This window comes from Cimex lectularius, unplaced genomic scaffold (assembly GCF_000648675.2).
Source record: "Cimex lectularius strain Harlan isolate CLEC.00 unplaced genomic scaffold, Clec_2.1 scaffold267, whole genome shotgun sequence".
Lineage (NCBI taxonomy): Eukaryota > Metazoa > Arthropoda > Insecta > Hemiptera > Cimicidae > Cimex > Cimex lectularius.
This window is the reverse complement of record NW_019392840.1, coordinates 49,034-69,693: the sequence shown is the minus strand read 5'-3', so window position 1 is coordinate 69,693 and position 20,660 is coordinate 49,034. Positions and strand designations below refer to the sequence as shown.

The window sequence follows — 20,660 nt, the reverse complement described above, 5'->3', positions numbered from 1 at the left end:
GAAATATCAAATCAATAACAGATAAACACACATAAGCCTTAATCCCAAACAAGCATAAAAACGATTTTTCCATCTACTTTTTATGGAATTTACTGTGTTTCTTCAGTATCATTTGAATTCTGAAGTAATAAACTGTTTAGTTTTCTTGTTTGTTTTCTTAATTTCAATTTTTAAACTTAAAAGTGCCACTTTGCGCTGAGAATGTTGCGCGTGGTGTGGCACTTATTGGGGATATGCTTACAATACATTCTTTGTACAGGGGTAATATCATTTGTCGCTGAATTAATTGTGCAGGCGTAACTTAATTATAGCCAGCAGATAAGATTTCAATTTGTGAGTGTGACATTACTGGCGGTGTTGTTACAAGCGAAAATGAGAGCAAAAAAAACCTTTTTTTGCACTGGGGTGACCAGACTCGGGTTGAACGAGGTCTGGAAGAGGCCGAAGACGCGCGGGTGGCATTTGGAAGCTGAAGGAGGCCCAGCCAGGGCTCAGCGGGGACTGGTCGGTGTGGAGGAGCCGGGTGAAAAAAAAAAATCGGGACTTTTCTCATCGTCGTGGAGTGGAGGGTTCGCGTGTGCGAGGGGAGAACCGCTCTGGAACGACAAGAAAAAGGACGTACACGAGGTTCGAGCTTGGTTTCGGGACAGTTTTTTTTTTAATTCTGAAGAGACTTGTTTCATTTCTTTTTTTTTGTTTTACATTGTATTCATAATACAAGGTCATTAATATTTTACTTTCTTGTTGTGTTTTTATTCTATTTTATTTTTATATTGTTATTTCATCCCGAGGGTTTCACTGTTTTCCTAAAGGAGGAAAAAAAATAAACAGTGAGGCGTTCGATTTATTAACTTTTGAAGACGAAGCGGCCACGGAAAAAATTTCCACTGAGCCCCAGATACTCGGCGACCGGGTGAATTGCCAACGGTCCGACGAGGAACCGTAACAGTATAGAAAAAGTAAAAAATCGATAATAATTTAAAAACAGTCCAGTCGCGTACAGTTTATGCTCGAGACGTGAGACATGAAGTAAAATAACTATCTCTGTGTAGCTGATGAGTAGAGGAATGTTGAGCTCGAAATATAAATTGATCGCTTGATATTGAAAGTGATAGGGATATATTATTTTGTGAATAATTTGTTCTTATGATTTGGAAGAAACGGGTAACGGTAAGACGATTAGGAGCTTATTTTTTTTTTCTTTTGTACTTTTGAGATCATTTTAAGTTAAGAAAGTTTTCATTGTATCGAAATATGTGCAGTTCTCAATATTGCATTAATAGAATTCAAAAGTAGGATTGCTTTTTGGAAAGTTTTAAATAAATTAAATATATAAAAACATCTATCTGCTCACATTGAAAAATTTTAATAGTTTAATTTTGAAAAATTTTAATAGTTTAATTTTTAAAGTTTTGTTATTTCAATATTTATGGCATTTTATTTACATCGGGCTCAGAGATGTACACTTTTTAACGCCAAGGCACGTTCAAAAGCAACTAGATATAAGTAGATGTAATATTTTTACATCATTTGTAATATAACTGACATTAACATATTAGCAATTCAAAATGCAATGTTTTTATAATTTGTAAATAACAAATAGTATTTTATGTTTACACTTGAGAAAAATTTTGCTTTAAAAAAAAATCAAATATTAATCGATTTATCGTTATTTTTTTGACTTTTTCTGATTTATTGGCTCAGCGCTCAACATGAATCGTGTTGTTATTTTCTCATAGTTGTCAGTCGATTGTTATAAATTTCTATTGGAAGGATAAAGTGAAAAGAACAAACATATGTTTTAAGACGGAGAGGGGTGTACAAACAAGGAGATGGGTATCTTTGTTTACTCTGAGACTCAGGGTCATATATTTGGCCAACTAATGTGCCAGGTTCTTGCACAGTGCCATCGATAGGCCGAAATTTGACACGCTCTTCTTGCTTAAGCCGTAATAAATCAAAGTCCGTGTTTCCAAGGAGGACAGTTTGCATTATATATTGCCAAAACTGGATGGGTCATTCAAAACTCAGATGAAACATTACAAAGATAAATCCTTACATTTGCGTTATCTTGTGACTAAATAAAGACGACGAAAAGTGCTATGAAAAATCAATTATTTTTTAATGCAGTGTTCTGGTAAAAATACATTACAATGAATTAAATACATGATTTATGAGCATTCGAAATTAAACAGTTCGAATAGTAAGCAATACGAAGCTACGGAGTTTATAGCAAACGTAAACAATAATTTTCTTTAAGTGCCTCTTTTAATCGATTGCAAAAATTAATTAAATAAGCAACATGTAAAATAAATATGTATTAGTGAAATGAACACATCGGGCGAGAATTTGGTAAATACAAATGTATTTAGATCATCAATTTTAAATAAACGAATGAATATTACCTTTCTTAAATATTGATAAACAATTATTCTGAGTTTCCTAAGCATCTGTCTACTTCGAATATAACGTCCTTTGACATAGGGCTCTTTTTTCTATTGGACCAATGACGCTATCGAAAAAAGAAAAAATATGTGTTTAATATTTTAACACTTTCAACAAGACACACAACCGTGATACATCTACAAAGAAGAAAACATTCTTTGAGTAAATACAAATACTTTCATTAAACACAAATTTTCTATATCGTATACATCATCGTATAAATTCATTTTCATATCTTACATTTATAATCTATAATATTAAAGTATAATCTAACCAATGTTTGTAAATCCCTGACCCTGATGATGATCTCAATAAAGATCGAAACGTGTGGAGATTAGTGACCGTTAATCGATAATTATTCAGAAATTGTGAGATGCGGTCTGGTGTGATGTAGGTTTCAGAAAAACATTTTCTTTATCGTGCCAACGTTTCGATCTTTATTGAGATCATCTTCAGGGCTCAAAGTGTTTGTCTTCTGTGTAATTGTGCCATACTTGCGTGTCGGGTTGAGAGTGCTGTGTTGCTGAATAAGAGCGAAACGTTGGCACGATGAAAAAAAATGTTTCTCTAAACCTACATCACACAAGAGCGCATCTCAAGTTCTCCAAATAATCATTAATTAACTGTCACAAAATCACTGAAACAACCAGTGGGGAGTAGATGCCACGGGGAAGAAAGCCTTATAAATAGAAAACACTAGAACCCTCTGGGGAGGTTTGCAAATAGCTAAAAGCATGGCATTCACTGGTCAATAAATAGTTGAGAGGAGATGCGTTGACTCTTGACAGGTGGTCACGTGTCAGTTACAGATTACAGGTTAGTGAACAGTGATGAGATAAAAGGAGAATTTTGATTGCGACAGTTACAAAATTGGAGATGAGTGGGCTAGACTTTAGTTACACTCTAATGGAGTGAGCGATTTGGAGGTCGAGTGTCTGGCTTCGGCTTAGGCACTTTCTCTGTAGATTTTAGGTTAATCATACGTTGTTTTGAAATGTGAAAACCTGTATTATATTTTTTTGATCCCCCCCCCCATGAAGGATTCGGAAGAAAACCCATTCCTGACTAATGATCGACTCTCCAAGATATCAGTATCTGTGCTATCCTCAATCTACGACATAAAATAAAGATAATTTTCCCCTAACACGTTATATTTATGTACACGTTTTGTTAGAAATAATTGTAATGATAAAAATAGTATATAACATAATATCTAAGACATAAGACAACATAATTGTTTGTTTGCATCAATTATAAACTGATGAATTATGAATAGAGATATTTGCAATTTATTCTTATTGTATTAATTTTAATCAAATTAGCCGATGTATTAAAGTCAGTAGAATAAAACAGAATAGAAAGTACAAACCAAAAACTAAGAAATTTTAATCCTCATTTTTAATAACGGATTTACTTAAGAATAGTAAATATGAAGATTACTCATTTTCAATTAATTAAGGTTTAATTAAAGGTTTGGTTGAGGGAAAAAGTCAGTGTCACGAGCGGGATTCGAACTCACGACCTTTCGCTAAATACGCCGCTGAGCTATCGTGATCCACTCGGACACCAACTTCCCATTTCCACATACCTTTCGAATTTTTCTTCCTTTTTGCCATTTTTCAAATGTTGTATAATCTATTTGATTCTCGGGGACAAATTCATGATTCATATTGCTGAAGGCAACCGAAGAGCAATTGTTTAAAAAAGTATTGTGTCCAGTAAACAAAATTATGGAATTAAGACATTTTATTTTGCTATTTTTAAAAATCCCTAAATTAAATTTTTCTTCAGTAAAAATTAATAATGCCTAATAAATTTTAATGCAGTTTGTAATAAAAATGATATAAAAATGCTAGGGAACGTAAATACTCCATATTGAGAATGTCTCTTCATTTTGTTCATCCTAAAGCCTTGGTTGAGATTGATGGCGTAATTAAAATGGTTAATACTATCGATTATGGCTACTAAATACATATATAATAATTTGTATTAAAATAGTGCTTATTGTAATTAATTTGACCCTCGTAAAAGCAAATAAATTGAAATGATGTGTTTATATTCTGTTCTACCTTATCGCGTTTTATCCTTGATTTCGTGGTTTTACGAAAAGGATTTTACGTTTCACTCCTTGTTTATTTGTACATTGATTGAAGCTGTTACCCTCTAAAGCCTTTATTTTGTTATCCTGGTTGAAATTACCGCATCGTAGTTGTTCTCAACCAAAGCACACCGATCTTCTTGTAAAAATGCTCTAGCGATAAAAGTGACTGGACATTCCCATTGTCAATTAATTCAGATAAATTCGTGAGCACAAAAAGCTGGGGTTTTCGGGCGACAGTTTGATTGCACGAAGCTGATATTGTCTCGTGCCACCAATAGATTCCTGTTGTTTCCTCATTTCCTTTCTTTCCATTTGTTTTTTCCCTTGTGTTGTAATTACACGTTGTTTTCTACATAATTGCGTTAGTTTTGTGGTTTAAATTGACGTTAAGCACGACTACGAACAGGTCTAATGCGGATTTAAGTTTTTCTAAATGCCCAATAGTTTTAATATTAAGGTATGAGTGGTTCTTTGTTTTGTAATTACTATTATATAAACAATTTTCACGGGCATTTCTTTAAAATTCATTCAATGTTCCTTTTTCATATTGATCTCCTAATTAAAATATGAAGAAAGAAAGAACACCCTTGAAAAATGTTAATATGAAAAACAAATTTGATTTATTCATTTGCAATTAAAACGTTTTAAGCACTACTACAAAAAAGTATAAAAATTCATCGAAAAAGTCGTGCAAACATGTGATAAAATCACTCAGAGCCATATCAGCTCTGATCACACTTCGGCTTCCTGCTAACTCACACGCGATTTAGTTTCAAATCCCCATCAGTCAGTAATTTTTTTTTCAAACTAAACATTATTAAAGCGTTGGACAAAATGAAAATCAATTTTTGTGATCAGATTGAATATTTACTTTGAGTAGGTAACCTTTTGACTTGATGTACAACAGTACTATTTGACAGAAAAACAACAGTCAAACAAACATTTTCTGTCAATATAAGGCAGTTGAAACAAATAGGGTTATTAAGCAATATAGTTCATTGTGCTTATCTTTCATTAATTTTCTTTCAAGACAGATGATTTATACCAACACATTTTAAAAATGTTTAATTGTTAAATCTTATGTCGATTAGATAGAATAATTAAACAAAAGAACTCATCAAGGATATTTATTAAAAGGAACAAATTGTAACAAAAACAAAGATTCCACGAACCAAATGTATAATTACGAAGAAAACAAAACTGACCTCCAATAAACTAAAAGCATGAATCTAATTCTAATTCTTAAAATATATTTACGAAGCAATTAATAATGGTAGGTACAAAGAAAACAACTCACTCCTTGCCCATTGCAAATTTGTAATCAAACGAATTTGAACTCCACAAATTAGTATTCTTGCTTTCGTGTCCCAACCAGGTCTGCGTGATCAGAACCTTGTAAGTAGTTATTGGGTTTGTTCCCCCTCACAAATGGGGATAATCTCTTATTTAAAATAATTGTATAATCTTTATATTATTTAAAGTAAATACATATTTTCATTGTGATTTGTGTTTAATCGCTATGACCGAGTGGTTAGGGTGTCCGACTCATATTGGCATTCATTTTATTACAATTCAGATTACAAAAAGAGACTCTTAGGCATTTACAAAAAGGCTTTCAATGGAAATGATGCACTGGAATATTCTTTAATTAAACTTTATTAAAGAAATTACATTCTCGTTGGTAAACGTTTATTATTAATATCTTTCAATCAATCGAACGGAGCTGATGCTTATGTCAAGGTCCGAATTTTCCCACTTGTCAAGATCATCTGTTTTACAGGTTCTGTTGATAGAATATCATGCTTTAGGACCTACTTCTTACCACTTCTCCGACAATCAGATGATTGAGGTGGGATTTTAATATGTTAGATCAATTAAGTTATCACCACACTTTTACAACCGACGAGGAATGCACTTTGTCATGTTCTTGATAAAATTTCGTTATGCCCAGTTTTGCAGCTCTCGGTTTCAAATACGTTAGACCTAATAAAAGTGGTTGTCCATAAACATGAAGTCTACGAAGTGAAGGATTCTCAGCCCAGAGGACGCCATACATCCCCACACCCTTAAGCCATCACCACGGTGCTTTACTATGGGACGTAAATTTTGTTTGTATATTATTCCCCGGGTTTCTTCCTAGCACAGTGTAAACTATCAGACCCGAATATTTTGAATTCGCTTTATTAGGCCAATAAAACTGTGATCTAAAGCTAAAAAATTTATTTTTTAAATTTTGTCACTTATAAATGTCTTTCTTATTAACTATATATTTGCTTCATTGGTCAATTATGTATATATTTGCTTCACGCGTTGGTCATGGCGGGGGTAAATTCATTACTTTTTTAAAATTACGTTGCGTTGTTTGCAACTTAACTAATTAGTGAACAATTTTTGCGAGTTTATTCATTCCCCATTTTAATTACACTAGCTTGTATTTTTGTCTACTTTGATTTCATCAAGATGTCAGCCTGTTGAAGGGAAAGTGAAATCGACATTGTCAACGGACGCCGTTTACATAAATAACAAACTTGAACTTTTTTTTTATAATTAAATTTAATTATTAGAACTGGTCTTATTAGACCAACCATTAATTTTACAATAATATTATAGAATAAATAAATGTTTACATTTTTATAAACGCATTGGTACAATAAGATTTACGTTTCACTATACACTATTCATTTCTAACTACACAAGTCCATATGGCCTTGTTCTTTTTAATCTTCTGACCATGTTTCGGTTATGTACGAGTTTGGCCTCTTCCACATTCTCGTGCTGGCTGAGGCGAGCCTGGTGTTTGGCGGCAAATGTTTGTATTTCTGCCTGACTTCTAGGATCTTAAGATCCCTATGTAAGTCCTTATTCCTGATGTACCAAGGTGCATTGACGATGTTACGTAAGATTTTATTTTGGGGTGTTTGTATGATTTTGATATTGCTGTGTTTGGTACCACCCCATAGTTGAATACCATATTTCCACATAGGCTTTATGACTTGTTTATATAATAATATTTCATTTTGTATAGCAAGATTGGAGCCATGTCCTATCAACCAGTATAGTTGTCTATACCAGTGTTCGGCAAACTCGTCATCCAAAAGAGCCAAATATAATCACATATCAAAAATACAAAATTGAATTTTCTTCAAAGAGCCATTTTTAAACTTAACCTTTCCTTTAGTAGTGTAGTAGACATTTTTATGGAAATAATTAGAATTAAAAGTACCGCCTCGAGCTTGCCTTTCCTGAATATGTCTTAGTTTAACTAACGATACATTAAATAAAACTGGGTATCATTCTTATATAAAGATAATATTTATTTCAAAATATAACAAGTTAAATAATATAAAAGGTATTCTTAAAAAAAACTACAAATACTACACTAATGTGAACAATGGCCTTGCATTTCCCTGGAAAGTAGGGGTAAGTCATGTTTGGGGAGGTCCGGGTAGCCCATGTGTAACATAGTCCAGGCTTAAGAAATACTCCGAAGCACAAATGTCTATAAATGTTTGTATGTTGTTTTTAATTTTAGGCACGATTCCAAGTTCTCATCGATAAGACGATTTCTTAATCTACTCTTGATAAAGTTCATGCTTGAAAATGATTGTTCGCATAAATATGTAAACCCAAATAAATAAAGAACAGCAAACGCTAGTTTCTTCAGTTGATCATCATCATCCAGGTGTTAAAAATCTTCCCTCGCCAGATCTCGCAGAGCGTTTGTGCTGTTAACTTAATTCACATTTATTTTTCTCGAATAGCTGCAAATCGGTTTAAAGACGCTCGAATTTTGAGCTCCAAAATTCTTTATTTTTTAAATCCCGCAACTCTATTTCAAAGCTGCCAATATCAATATTAAAGGGCAAAAAATGAATTTCTGTTACCGTGGCGCTGAGAGGTTTTTTTTAAAACAAAGGTTAGTGTCGCTTTGTTGTTACTAAAGTCTTTGAACCTGCTGAGCAAATGTTTTCTGGAAATTCACATAGTGCTTCCTGATGAAAAATACAATGGTAATTATTAATTTTTTTCTTTAAAAATAGCGACAATCCCATTTCTTGCACCTGTCATACTTTTCGATCCGTGTCTGCAATGAACATTTAGTGAAAGAGCCGCGATTTGCAGACCACTAGTCTATACCTTAAACCTATTTCTGTCATTTTTTCTTCACGTGTACTTTCCATCTCAACTTGGCATCTAAGGTCATTCCAGATATTCAGCTGTATTGCTGAATGGTATAGTAGTTCCATCGATTGTGATTAGATGAACTGATTTATGCTGATTTAGCTTGATTTTCCATTTTTTTGTCCATTCCTTTATCTTATTAAATGAATTTTGAAGGATTTTGGTTGAACGTTGAATTAACTAAAAAATTTCATTTGATAGGCATTAAAATTCATATCAGAAATTTCAGTGTTTTAGAACTCAAAAATTAAGAGAGTCATTTTCTCATTGAGGTGGGAAAAATGTAAATATCCTGTTGGTTTGCCTAAATAGTATCAAAACAATTTTGAAATAAGAAGTTGCATTCCCATCAACTTAAAGCATATCATTTGATTATTTTAATTTGAAAGAGAATTTTTCTGTATGATTTTCGCTGTTTGTGTACTACCTGAGAGCGATCCCCTTTCCGCGCTATAGAGTATTCTTGATTCTCGGCATTAAAGAATTGCTAGGCTTACGACACATAAAATCCAGGTTGTAACCTTATTTGTTCTGCTTCCATTAAGTTGATTTGTTCCATTTTTCCTCCTGGGGCCTTTCCGGTTCGGGTGCCGCTGAAAAGGGAACATTAAAATTTTAAACAATCAGGAAATATTTTTGTCTACTATGATTTCATCAAGATGTCAGCCTGTGACGGAAACTGATATCGAAATTGTCATCGGACGCAGTTTACATAAATCAAAAGCGATCAGAACACTCTCTCGTGATAAAGCAGTGGAGCCAGTGAAGGACACAAATTATGACTAATCATCCAGTAGTGTAAACGATATTAATGTTAGGAAAAGTTAAAAAAAAACATTATTTAAACTATTAGCCGTCTAATAAAATACGACCATGTATGTCAAAATTAATTTAAAAAACAAATGGAATTTCATATTAATTCACAAAAACGTTGATTGAATTCTTCCCAATGTGCTAATCTACGGACATAACCACACGTTCCGTGGTTTAAAAAAAAATCGGCATGAAGCTCTTGCTTATCAAGAGCACTGACGATAGATAACCCTCGGAAGATTTAACTCGTAGAAGAAGTGTCCTCTTCACCCTTAGAACGTATCCGGCATGCAGAGAACAGGGTTCGATGTGTCCTATCTAATTGAAAGCCTCGGCTCCATGCTGAGAGCGCGTAGGAAAGCTATCGGAAAGCTATCCAAAATGGGAATTATGATTGAAGACGGCAGGGATGATCGGGGTCCCCTCATCCGATTCATGAAAGAAACAGGGTTGGTTCATTGTACATAGCAATGAGAGATTTGTGTCCCTATCGTGTGATAAGAGTGAACGTATTTATTGGTGTGAATGTAATGAAAGAGGGCAGATGGCTGAATATTGAATACCTCATCGAACATTGTTTAGACTTGTTATATAATACGTGAAAAGAGTGAACAAGAATAACAAGAACCCCACCACCACATCCAAGTGAATGGTAAGTAAATAACTAAGAAAGTGTTTACGAGTGAGTGAGAGTATGAATAGATTTAGGAACTGATTGCGTAGGGGTTGAAATAACCTTGCTGTTGACCACTTCTTGATAAAACCGAAGGCTGAACCCGTTCAGCCAACGGGGTGGGTGATTCTTGAGGACTGCCAGTAATTTATTGTAAATTATAAAAGCTGGAATGGCCGTGGTCTGCAAGAAGTCATAGGCTCAATTATGTTTACGAGTGTGTGGTGTTTAGTGACCGTTAGTTAATGATTATTCAGAGATCGTGAGATGCGGTCTGGTGTGATGTGGGTTTTATAAAAACCATTTCCTTTATCGTGCCAACGTTTCGATCTTTATTCAGATCATCTTCAGGGCCTGGGATTGGTTCAGGGACAAACATTTCTTAAATTTAACAAATACATGTAGGATGAGGAAAAAAGGGTGAATTTATACAATGCAAAAAATATTTTTTTATTGAATCAAAGTATTTGTACTCGCTCAAAGTGTTTGTTTTCTGTGTAGATATGCCATTCTTGTTTGTCGTGTTGAAAGTGCCATTGAGATAATGCTGTTTTAAGTTTATATATGTTGGTTTTTGAAAAGGTGGGGAAGGAATTCGGTATAGAAAGACATTTTTATATAAAGAGTCGGCTTCTTTGAGGTGAAAATTGCCAACGAAGGGAAAAAACGTTGGTAATGGTTTGGCCAGATGTCCTTTCAGGATTACATAGACGGGGATAATTAGGGAAACGAAAGCTAAATTGTTGAAAAAATAGACTATGTAGACATGTTTGGTATGTGGAATGTGATGATTGTTTATATGTTGTATTATACGTTTTGTTTGATGTGATGATAATATATGTATGTTATCGATATTAAATTTGATTAAAGATGTTGGCGTAGCTGCGACTGAGTTCACATGTGTATGTTCTGTAATTGATGCTGTATTTATCTCTGTTGATGTAAACCATTTCTAAAAAGTTACGTTTAAGTTTGTTTTGGTCTGTTTGGAATATTTTTGGATTGTTGAAGTCGAAATTGTATTTGTGTTCAAAATGATGGGTAGCGAGTGCTGTAGTATTTTGCATAGGTTTTTTGCAATCATGGATATGTTGCTTTACTCTCTTATCCAGATATTGGGATATAAGACCGATGTAAGTTGCCGGACAATTTAAACAATTGATTTTGTAGATTACATCAGATTTATTTGTTATTGGTGTGGGAGCTTTAATTTTGGAAAAAAGTGTGTGAATTTCCAAAATTAAAGATCCCACATCAATAACAAATAAATCTGACGCACTCTCAACACGACACATAAGAATGGCACAATTACGCAGAAGACAAACATTTTGAGTGAGTGGAAATACTTTGATTGAATATAAAAAATATTTTTTGCATTGTATAAATTCACCATTTTTTCCTCATCCTATATATATTTGTTAAATTTAATCAATGTTTGTAAATCCCAGGCCCTGAAGATGATCTCAATAAAGATCAAAACGTTGGCACGATAAAGAAACTTTTTTTCTAAAACCTACGTCACACCAGACCGCGTCTCACGATCTTTGAATAATTATGTATACGAGTCTATTTATGTATGAACATCGTGTGCAGATTTGAGCATACATAAATCAGTAATCAAACAGTTAATTGCATTTGCCTAAAACGTTTGTGAGGTTGTTCAGTTATCGACCAACTTTGATTATAATCTGGTTTGGGATGTTATTGTGTATGATTCATTGTAGGACGACATACCCAATAACATCCAAAACCAGATTATAAAACGTTTTTCTGTGCAAAATGCTATTAGTCCAAATTTAATTACAATTCTAATTTTTAATGACGCCGAATTTAAATTGCTTGGATTTAACATTACATTTTAGTAATTTGTTGGATTTGCAAGTTGTCAAACTTTCGTCGATCCTCACGAATCCAACAAATTATTAAACAACCAGTCAATAAAAAACACATAATGTTTTAGGTTATTAATATAAAAATGTTGTCTTTTACCTAAGAAAAACTGTTGTAGAATTAGTTCTGTATATTTGCATTTTGCCGTCGTTCAAAAGGTCGAGGCAACTATTTCTGCTAGATCAACATTTTGAATGTCAAACCGTGAAATGTATTGTTATGCTTGTTTAAACAATGAGGTCGTGAAACGTTTGGTACTGTTTAGTTTTACTTTAATTACTCTCAACGCTATATTATTTCAACCTTCATAATATGAAGTAGTTAAAGTGATGTGATTTTGGTGTTCTTTCTTTGATTTACGTTAAAAGGCAAATATTTAAAATTAAATTAATTGTAGGTTTTAATTTTGGTTTTTATTTTGTTGAAATGTAATTATTATTTAACAGTTCGAACGAGTCAGATTCATTCTAGGGAGAACGTTTTATATTTAAACCGTCAATATATATGGAAAGTCGGCCGGTGAAAGCGGAAGTGCCGAGGATTTACATCAGGTTGCTGTACGGGGAGTGTGGCGGATGAGAAAAGCATTAATACCGAAGTCCCGTTCGGTCTTATTACGCAACCGCGGCACGAACTTAGAAAAATGATCAAGTGACGTGTAGGGTTTCGGAGTATGTAGCACCTAGGCGGGGCTTGACGGATGGCCCCGTGGAAGGGGTTGATGGATAGCCGAAAGGGCTGTTCTACCTTGCAGTATACCAATGGCAATTATATTGTTTAATGCCAGACTTTTGTTGGAGTTATTTTTCCTATTAACAGTTTTTTTTTTAAGAAAATTTTTTTTCTAATCGGTTCAGTATCGTGACGATTGGCTAGTATTTTGTCGTAGTTTGTGTTGCTAATTACAGTACATCCAATGGATGTAAAACGTGTTTGCACAGTTAGTCGTGTTAACATTTCACTGTTTCACTGTAAGAATGTTTTTGTTGCCTCGGGTAGCCAGTGCTTTTTTTTAAAAAAATCTCATTAGTATGTCATAATGCAGGACCGCTGGGATTCGAACCCGGGACCTTTTCCATAGTGACGAACGCCGATTCAGCCCCGAAACCGTTCAGGCCACCAACACTCCCTTCTAAAACGGTCAAAATAACATAAGAAGATCGTAAATTTTTAAGTGCAAGGAAGAATCGAAAAGTTATATAGACATCAATTAAAAGTTCAACTGGTAGCGCTCATGAACTGGTTGCCAGGGCTTCTTATGAGTATAGAATCTGTATAATTTTTTTTTTCTAACACCATGAAATTCCCTTAGTGAACAAAATCGGATGATTAGACCCAGAAAATTACCAAACCAAACAAGAACAGTTCGACAACGGTTTCTTTGATGAAAGTTAGATTCAGTGACATGAACAGAGGAGTTTGGAGAAGACTTGAGGTCGAACTGAAAATTTAAACATTTGATTTGAAAAAAAAACAAAAAACGATCAGTTACGGGAACATAATGGTAGCCAAGTGATAGGAGAGGTTCATGGCATGGGGCTGCTAATTAGGTCCAATCAGGAATGCTAACGGACATAGCATAATGCGCTGCGACTTGATGTGTAGCAAACTGAAATTGAAATCCACGATCAGTAATTATTCCAACAGGACCAACATCCTGCAGGACCAATTGGTTGATCCAAATCAGACGTTATCACGTGTGCCATTTGAAAATTTGTTGCATCTGTTTTATGTATTAAAAGGCAAACCCCACACCAAAAGTTGCTAACATTGGACTAGAATTTTATCTTGCGAGGTGGGAATAATAGGGCCAAAAATAATACACAACTTACACCATACTGTGCCACTAAGGTATATAGATGCTAGATAGGCGATAGATGCTAATTGGATCTTAAAATGTTTCATTGAATAATTTTATATATATGTTTTTTAAATGAATGTAAAAATGACTTTTGAACACTAATGATTTGAATAGTTTAAAATTGAAATAAACATCAAGATTCAATTCAACCAGAAGATTTTAAATTACTATACTACGTGTGTACATAAATTTTCCATTATATTTTTAATCGTCTCAATAAATTCATTTCTTTAGTTAAAGACTTTGTGTATCAACGGTATGTTTTACTTTCTATCGAGCGTGGCGGTAAATCTTGCAAGGTACATCTTCAATTGGTAATTTACTTTTTCCCCAGCTACCATCGATTAACTTGGAATTCTAATTTGAACGGTTCCCATTCTTGTAAATTGCCTTATCGTTGGGAATAAAACTTGTGCTTCGTTCCTCTTAAGTCACAAAAGCGATCTAAAGCTATTAATTACACTTGAGAAGCAAGACTTCCCATAAATTAGGAAGCTGTTCCATCAAGCTACAAATACGATTAAATAAATTTAAAATGATAAATAACTACACTCTATTGGCCAACTGCGTACACTTAATTTAGCTTTTAGCTCTAATGTACATATTTTAAAGGTTATCAAGTCAAATTATGTCAACGTAGTATTATCTATTTTTCAATACCCCTCGAAATCATCACAGCCGAATGTAGACAATTTTTTTTCCAGGAACCCGAATGATTTCCAGACGAAAGACACCATCTTAGCCGGCTCCAAAGAGAGGAACCGTTTCAGGAGCATAAACTGGGAAGAGTACGATCCGGTTCACCAGAAATATCTTGAAATAGGTAAGCCTTGCAATTAATTTAATTATCAACTTTATAACAATCGTATCCACCTAACTTTATAGTTGATGACCAAATAACTAAATTAGATATTAAATGGTAGGTTTAAGATTACAGTCGAAAAACGGAACTCACCAGATACACCATTAAAGTTTGAAAGGCACTTATTCGAAATTTAAACTGCCCGCGTACTTTTAATGTTGGGGCGAAAACACCCGTAAATTAGACGGCACGGGTCGTTAAAACCTGATCCGGCTTTATTAAAATAAAACAGAAAATGAAAACCCCGTTTCTGAGCCTATAAAAAGTCCTCCAGAGTGAGACAACAATTGTGCGAAATCGGTAGGCTTTTCTACAGCTAAGTCATTAATTTTTTGAATAAATAAACAGTAAATAAATATTTTTTATCTAATATAATATTGTTGAACTAGTAAGTTATAAAATAGATTTTTATAGAATTTTTTGGATAACATATTTCTATTTCATTAAACATGACAGTATTCATCTTAGAGACTTCACCTCAGAATGATAAATATATACTTGTAAGTATTGCTTTTGAGTGTTAAACTTGTTCAAACTAAAGTTAAAAAGTATTAAATTTATCGCTTTCTGTTAACCTTTTTCTTTCGTTGGTTTCAATTGATATTATTCTTATTCTTAAAACTTTTACAATGGCTCCAGTCAGGAATTTGAGAGAGTATGACAGAGTCAGGGTCATAACAATATTTGAGAAAGGATACAGTCAATGCGAAGCAGACTTAGTGTAAATCGCTCTACAGTAGGAAGGGTTCCTTGGCGCTTCATAGAAACTGGAGCACTACAAGGCCAGGACAGAAACGAGAAACCGCAGTCCTACGGGAAATGAAATAACAAATCTGACTAAAAAAGTCCGAAATGTTTCGAATTCCTACAGGATTGTGGTTTTCGTGAAAACAAACCCCAGACACATAAATTTTTACTTTTTGTCTAATTTCTCATGAACCAAAAGTTTTCATGTAACTCTCGAGGATAACAGGGTACGAATAAGTACTGGCCTAAATCTAATGCGAAGATACAAATCAATGCACGTAATTTGGAAAGGATTTTGACGCAGAATTTGATGATGAAAACAATTTTTATTTTGGAGCAACGGTTATTTATTTATCCCCAAAAAGTTTTTTTCCAAAAACTGGTTGTAGGACTCCTTCAACAAACCTTCAATTTATTTATTTAACATTTTAAATTATAGTAAAATACTTTTTCATAGATGGTGCAAATTTAGGCCTACTTTTTCCAACAGCAAATCATCTTCACTTTTTCTTGTAATGTACGATTTGCATTACAGCAAGTCGAAGAACATAAAAAATTAACTTTAGTCTGATAGGTTTTAGCATAAAAGTATGTATCAAAACATTTCAATCTTTTTTTAACAACAAATCAATTTTTACTTTTAAGTCCTCTATGTCAAACATTGATTTCTTTAAGGTTGTATCAATGGATTCTGGGGATCTAAATTTTTACCAGGCCAAATCAAGCTTTGATGAGCTATGTACATCGATTTATCTGAGGCAATTTTTCTGTAATATTTCTTTCTGAACCACGACCAATTTATTGTCAATTAAAATTATAAATAGATAAATTGTTTCTTGGATGAAAAAAATCGAGAAGGAATTTGCCAATATTTTTTTGAGAATAACTTGCGATCTATTGAAATTAAAAACAGCATTTTTTAGTTCAAGCGAAACTAGACAACAAACAACAACTTAAATTCACTAGTTTTCGTGGTCCGCTTGACCAATTAATATATTTCAATTAATTAAGGTTTCTAGTTGAGATAAAAAAGTTAGTGTCATGAGCGGGATTCGAACCAACCACATTCGGCTAGATACGCCGCTGCTCTACCACTTGAGCTATCGTGACTTCGATCCACTCGGACACTAACTTCCCATCTCAACCTCACCTTTTGAATTAACCCTCCTTTTTGCCATTTTTCAAATGTCCTGTTATCTGTAGCCGAAGGTCGTGGGTTCGAGTCCCGCTCGTGTCACGGACTTTTTTATCTCAGCAAAAAACCCTAATTAATTGTCAAATAACAGCTTTCCTTTCTCGGGATTTGTCCAAACGCCTGAGTAAAAAATATATGGGAAAACTGATGTTAAATTTTTACTGTACAGTAACCGAATTTTACATTAACTGTAAATGAAGAAGAAGAGAAAAATATCCCATCAAAATTAAAAAGAGTCCAATCAAGTACAGTTAATTTAATTAGAAAATAATATAATTAAAAATTTAATTAGACCGTCTTCTCGCCAGAATTTATGAAATTACTATAGGTAAGTCACTAGATTTTGCATTTTTCTGCAGGATTCGCTGTGGAGACCCGTATTAACTACATCAGTTTATTTTCCACAAGCTGCCTCCATAATCAGTTCACTATAAATTTAATAAATGTCAAAGGAGCAAACGTTGTTTTTTATTCAACAGTATGTATTACACAATTCAAACAAAATTCCTATTCTTCTAAAGAAATGTAAAATATCCGATCGATATTTGGTCAATCATAAAGTAAATATACAACCGGTCTAAAAAGGCTGTCTAACGGGGCCGCTTAGTGTTCCGCGGTGGGCCTTTTATAAGGCAGTTTCATAATGGGCTGCATAACCGTCGGCTCGTAAAACATCGGGTTGACCCCCCCCATATTGCCCCCCCCGCCTATATCTTTATTATTTTCCAGAGAAGAAGACGTATCCATATAACTTGTTTATAGTAGTTACGGCCGGCGAACGCTTTCAACAATATAACATAAAACCGTGTACTTAAAAACAAGTGTTCAGATATTACGAAGTGGCTGAGTATTTTTTTTCTCTTTAAGTTTACAATGTTAGATAAACGACAATAACAACGATGAATGTAAACCACGAAATAAAAGGCAATTTTTTTCACATACGCTATTTATCGAACACAAATGTGTATACTCCTTGTTACCCTAGTAAACCTGAGAGTTGAATGGTTGTGGTTCGATTATAATCGGAACAATAGGGACAGTTGCATAACCTCAGCGTAAACGGTAATACTAAATTGTTTTTAGTGCTATACGTTGATTTAACGGAAGGCTATCTGAAATAACGTCCTATGTTATTTATCTTAGAATGGCCGGGTGAATGTAATAAACTCAAGAAAGTCCAATTTAAAAAATTGTCTTACGTATGTAGAAATTTAAAAAAATAATCCATATTGCTTAGTGGTCATAATTGACCATACTAATAATTCCAATAAATCAATCTTTTTATCTAAGGTTTTTGGTTGAGAGGTAGATCCCACTCATGGCACTAATTTTTCATCTTAACTAAAACCATACATAAGAAATATAAAAAAATTGTTTATTCTGTGGTTAACGGTTTTCAATTCGTTTAAAATGTTATGAATACTGACTTTTAAGAATTGGCGAACAAATAATCAAAAATATTATGGTTAACCTGATAAATTGTTGGCTGCTTCTTTCTGGCAATTTGTGCATGACGAAACTAAACCCGCACAGCACTGGCAATATGAATTCGCTGGTACTTTGCGACATTGGCATTTTTCAAGACTCGTGAGCGATTTAACTTCACGAGTATCTATTTGGTGTTCCAATATTAAAATATATTACTACAATCATATACAGATTTCTTTCAATAAAGGAACAGCAATTGTGTAAACCGGATTATTCAACTGAATCTCCTAATTACAATTTAAAATCTAAAAGTTAAAAAGACAGTTATAGAATTTGTTAATAATGAGTGTGTTTGTGGTTAACAAACCGCACTGTAATATTTTAGTTTTTCTTAAAATTGCTAAGCTCACAATGGGGACGACCAGGTTGGTGGCTAACGAATTTGGACCAAACTTCTTTTGGTGATTCAACACTCCAATATGTCGGACACATATTCGCCAGTTCTCGTGAATAGGCCCTGATTTCTCAAAACATTTTGAACTTCGAAACATTTTTATTTTGCCTTTTTACATGCCCAAATAAACTATGAGAATAAAATATTTTACAGCATTTTTTATGTAGATTGCAAGAAAAGTGTAGGAAAAGCAATCAAAATATATAAATAACCATATAATTTCTAAAAGCCAAATGTTTTTCAAGTAAACTAGGTCATACATTTTTTTTTCAATCGCGAAAGTGATATGATATTTTTTAACAACTCTAAAGACTCCTAAATTTGAATTTTTGTTTGAATTTAAATTAATTAATTTTTAGGCTACTAAATTTTTTCCGATTTTTGAGAAGTCGTTATCCGAATATCAGATTGATAATTACATCAATCGCCTATAATTCCAAAGGGCTAAAATGATTTTCACGTCAATGCTGTTGACAATTTCTAGAGTTAGAGTAGTTAGAGTTAGTTTAGAGCTTGCTCTAAGAATGTAAGTCAGGCCGAAGTCGTCGAAATTATCAGCCAAAAAATTAATTTACAACGATTTCCGAGAAAGTCGGTACCCAAAGGTTTTATATGGCTGGAAGTATAAATCTGTCAATGAGGTTAAATTGTGTCAATTTTAATTAAAATATGCAAAAAATGAATATTTTGTTGATTTTTTTTAAAGTCATACCAAATGAGAATATTCTGCGTCGTAGAACATTTTTGTTTTTGTGTTAACCAACAATTAAACTAATAAAACAAAATTATATATATTAATCTCTAAATAAAGATTTATGCTCATTTAATTGCTACTAAAATTTGATTCTCAAATAATTAAATTAAACAATTCACTTAATTATTTATAATGAACACGTTACTGGGAAAGTGGAGTGCTTCTTGACAAGTTAGAGTATGTAATTACATAAATACTCCACTTGTTAATAAATCAACTTAATCGAGTTAATGAATGTTAATTAATTAATGACGTTCCTTTCTTGAATATATAAGGATTATATTGTGAATTTAACCATGGATCAATGTTCAAAAATTAAATGATTTTTTCCCTTATAATTTGATGTTTGTCTTTTGACAGCAGTTCAGTTATATATATAAAAAGTGGAAGGTTTATGGGCCGACAAACAGCTGAGGTCATCGCCGGCCCTCGGCTGTATTCCTTCTCTTTCCTGTCTTTCTTGCGTATTTTGTATTGAACTGCAGCCATTTGAGCATCTCGATTTGGTTACTGACTCTCTGCTTTTACTTGTATATTACGTAGTTATTTTAAAAAGCTAGCCTCTTGTTAGTACCTCAGGTTGTCAATTTAAGAATAGATACACAACATACAATACATAACATATATATCGCCACAAACATAGAAGTCTGGTCACATTCACTCCCCCAGAGTACTCGATATTCCTCGGTGCGGGGTAGATAACCCCTTCCATCCATGCTTAAATTACATTCATTCCAACAGAGTAAAATATAAACAACATACAATACTAACAGTTCAGTTATAATAAGAATTTTTTGTTTGAAACTAATATGAAATTTATTTTTAGCACCTTTAGAGATCCCTAAATATAAATTTTTGTTTGAATCTACATCTATTTCGGCCTCTAAAATTTTTCCGATTTCTAAAAATTCTATATCGAAACCCCTAATTGGACCCGCTACAATTGACAAACGGCTAAAAGGGTTTTAACGTCACACGGACTATTTGAAAGGAGAGGAAAGTAGCTTTTACCGACGTATGTACCATTAAAATCTATAAAATATTTCTATAATAAAATATACAAAATGGTTAAATTATTTATCTGAGGTGTGTGGTGATTAGTGACCGTTAATCTCTCAAATCTCTCAAGAGTCTCTCAACACGACACGCAAGAATGGCACAATTACACAGAAGACAAACCCTTTGAGACCTGAAGATGATCTCAATAAAGATCGTAACGTTGGCACGATAAAGAAAATGTTTTTCTGAAACCTAC

General features: G+C 33.4%; 1 protein-coding gene across 2 annotated transcripts in view; it reads left to right on the top strand.

Annotated features, from left to right (window-relative positions):
- LOC106664635 (neuroligin-4, X-linked-like) overlaps positions 1 to 20,660 on the top strand; it is a 532,107-nt gene that overhangs the window by 478,954 nt on the left and 32,493 nt on the right. For both annotated transcript variants that reach the window (XM_024228640.1, XM_024228641.1), the window contains exon 7: positions 14,670 to 14,788. In XM_024228640.1, coding sequence (XP_024084408.1) covers positions 14,670 to 14,788 — 119 coding nt within the window. The remainder of the gene's footprint in view (positions 1 to 14,669; positions 14,789 to 20,660) is intronic.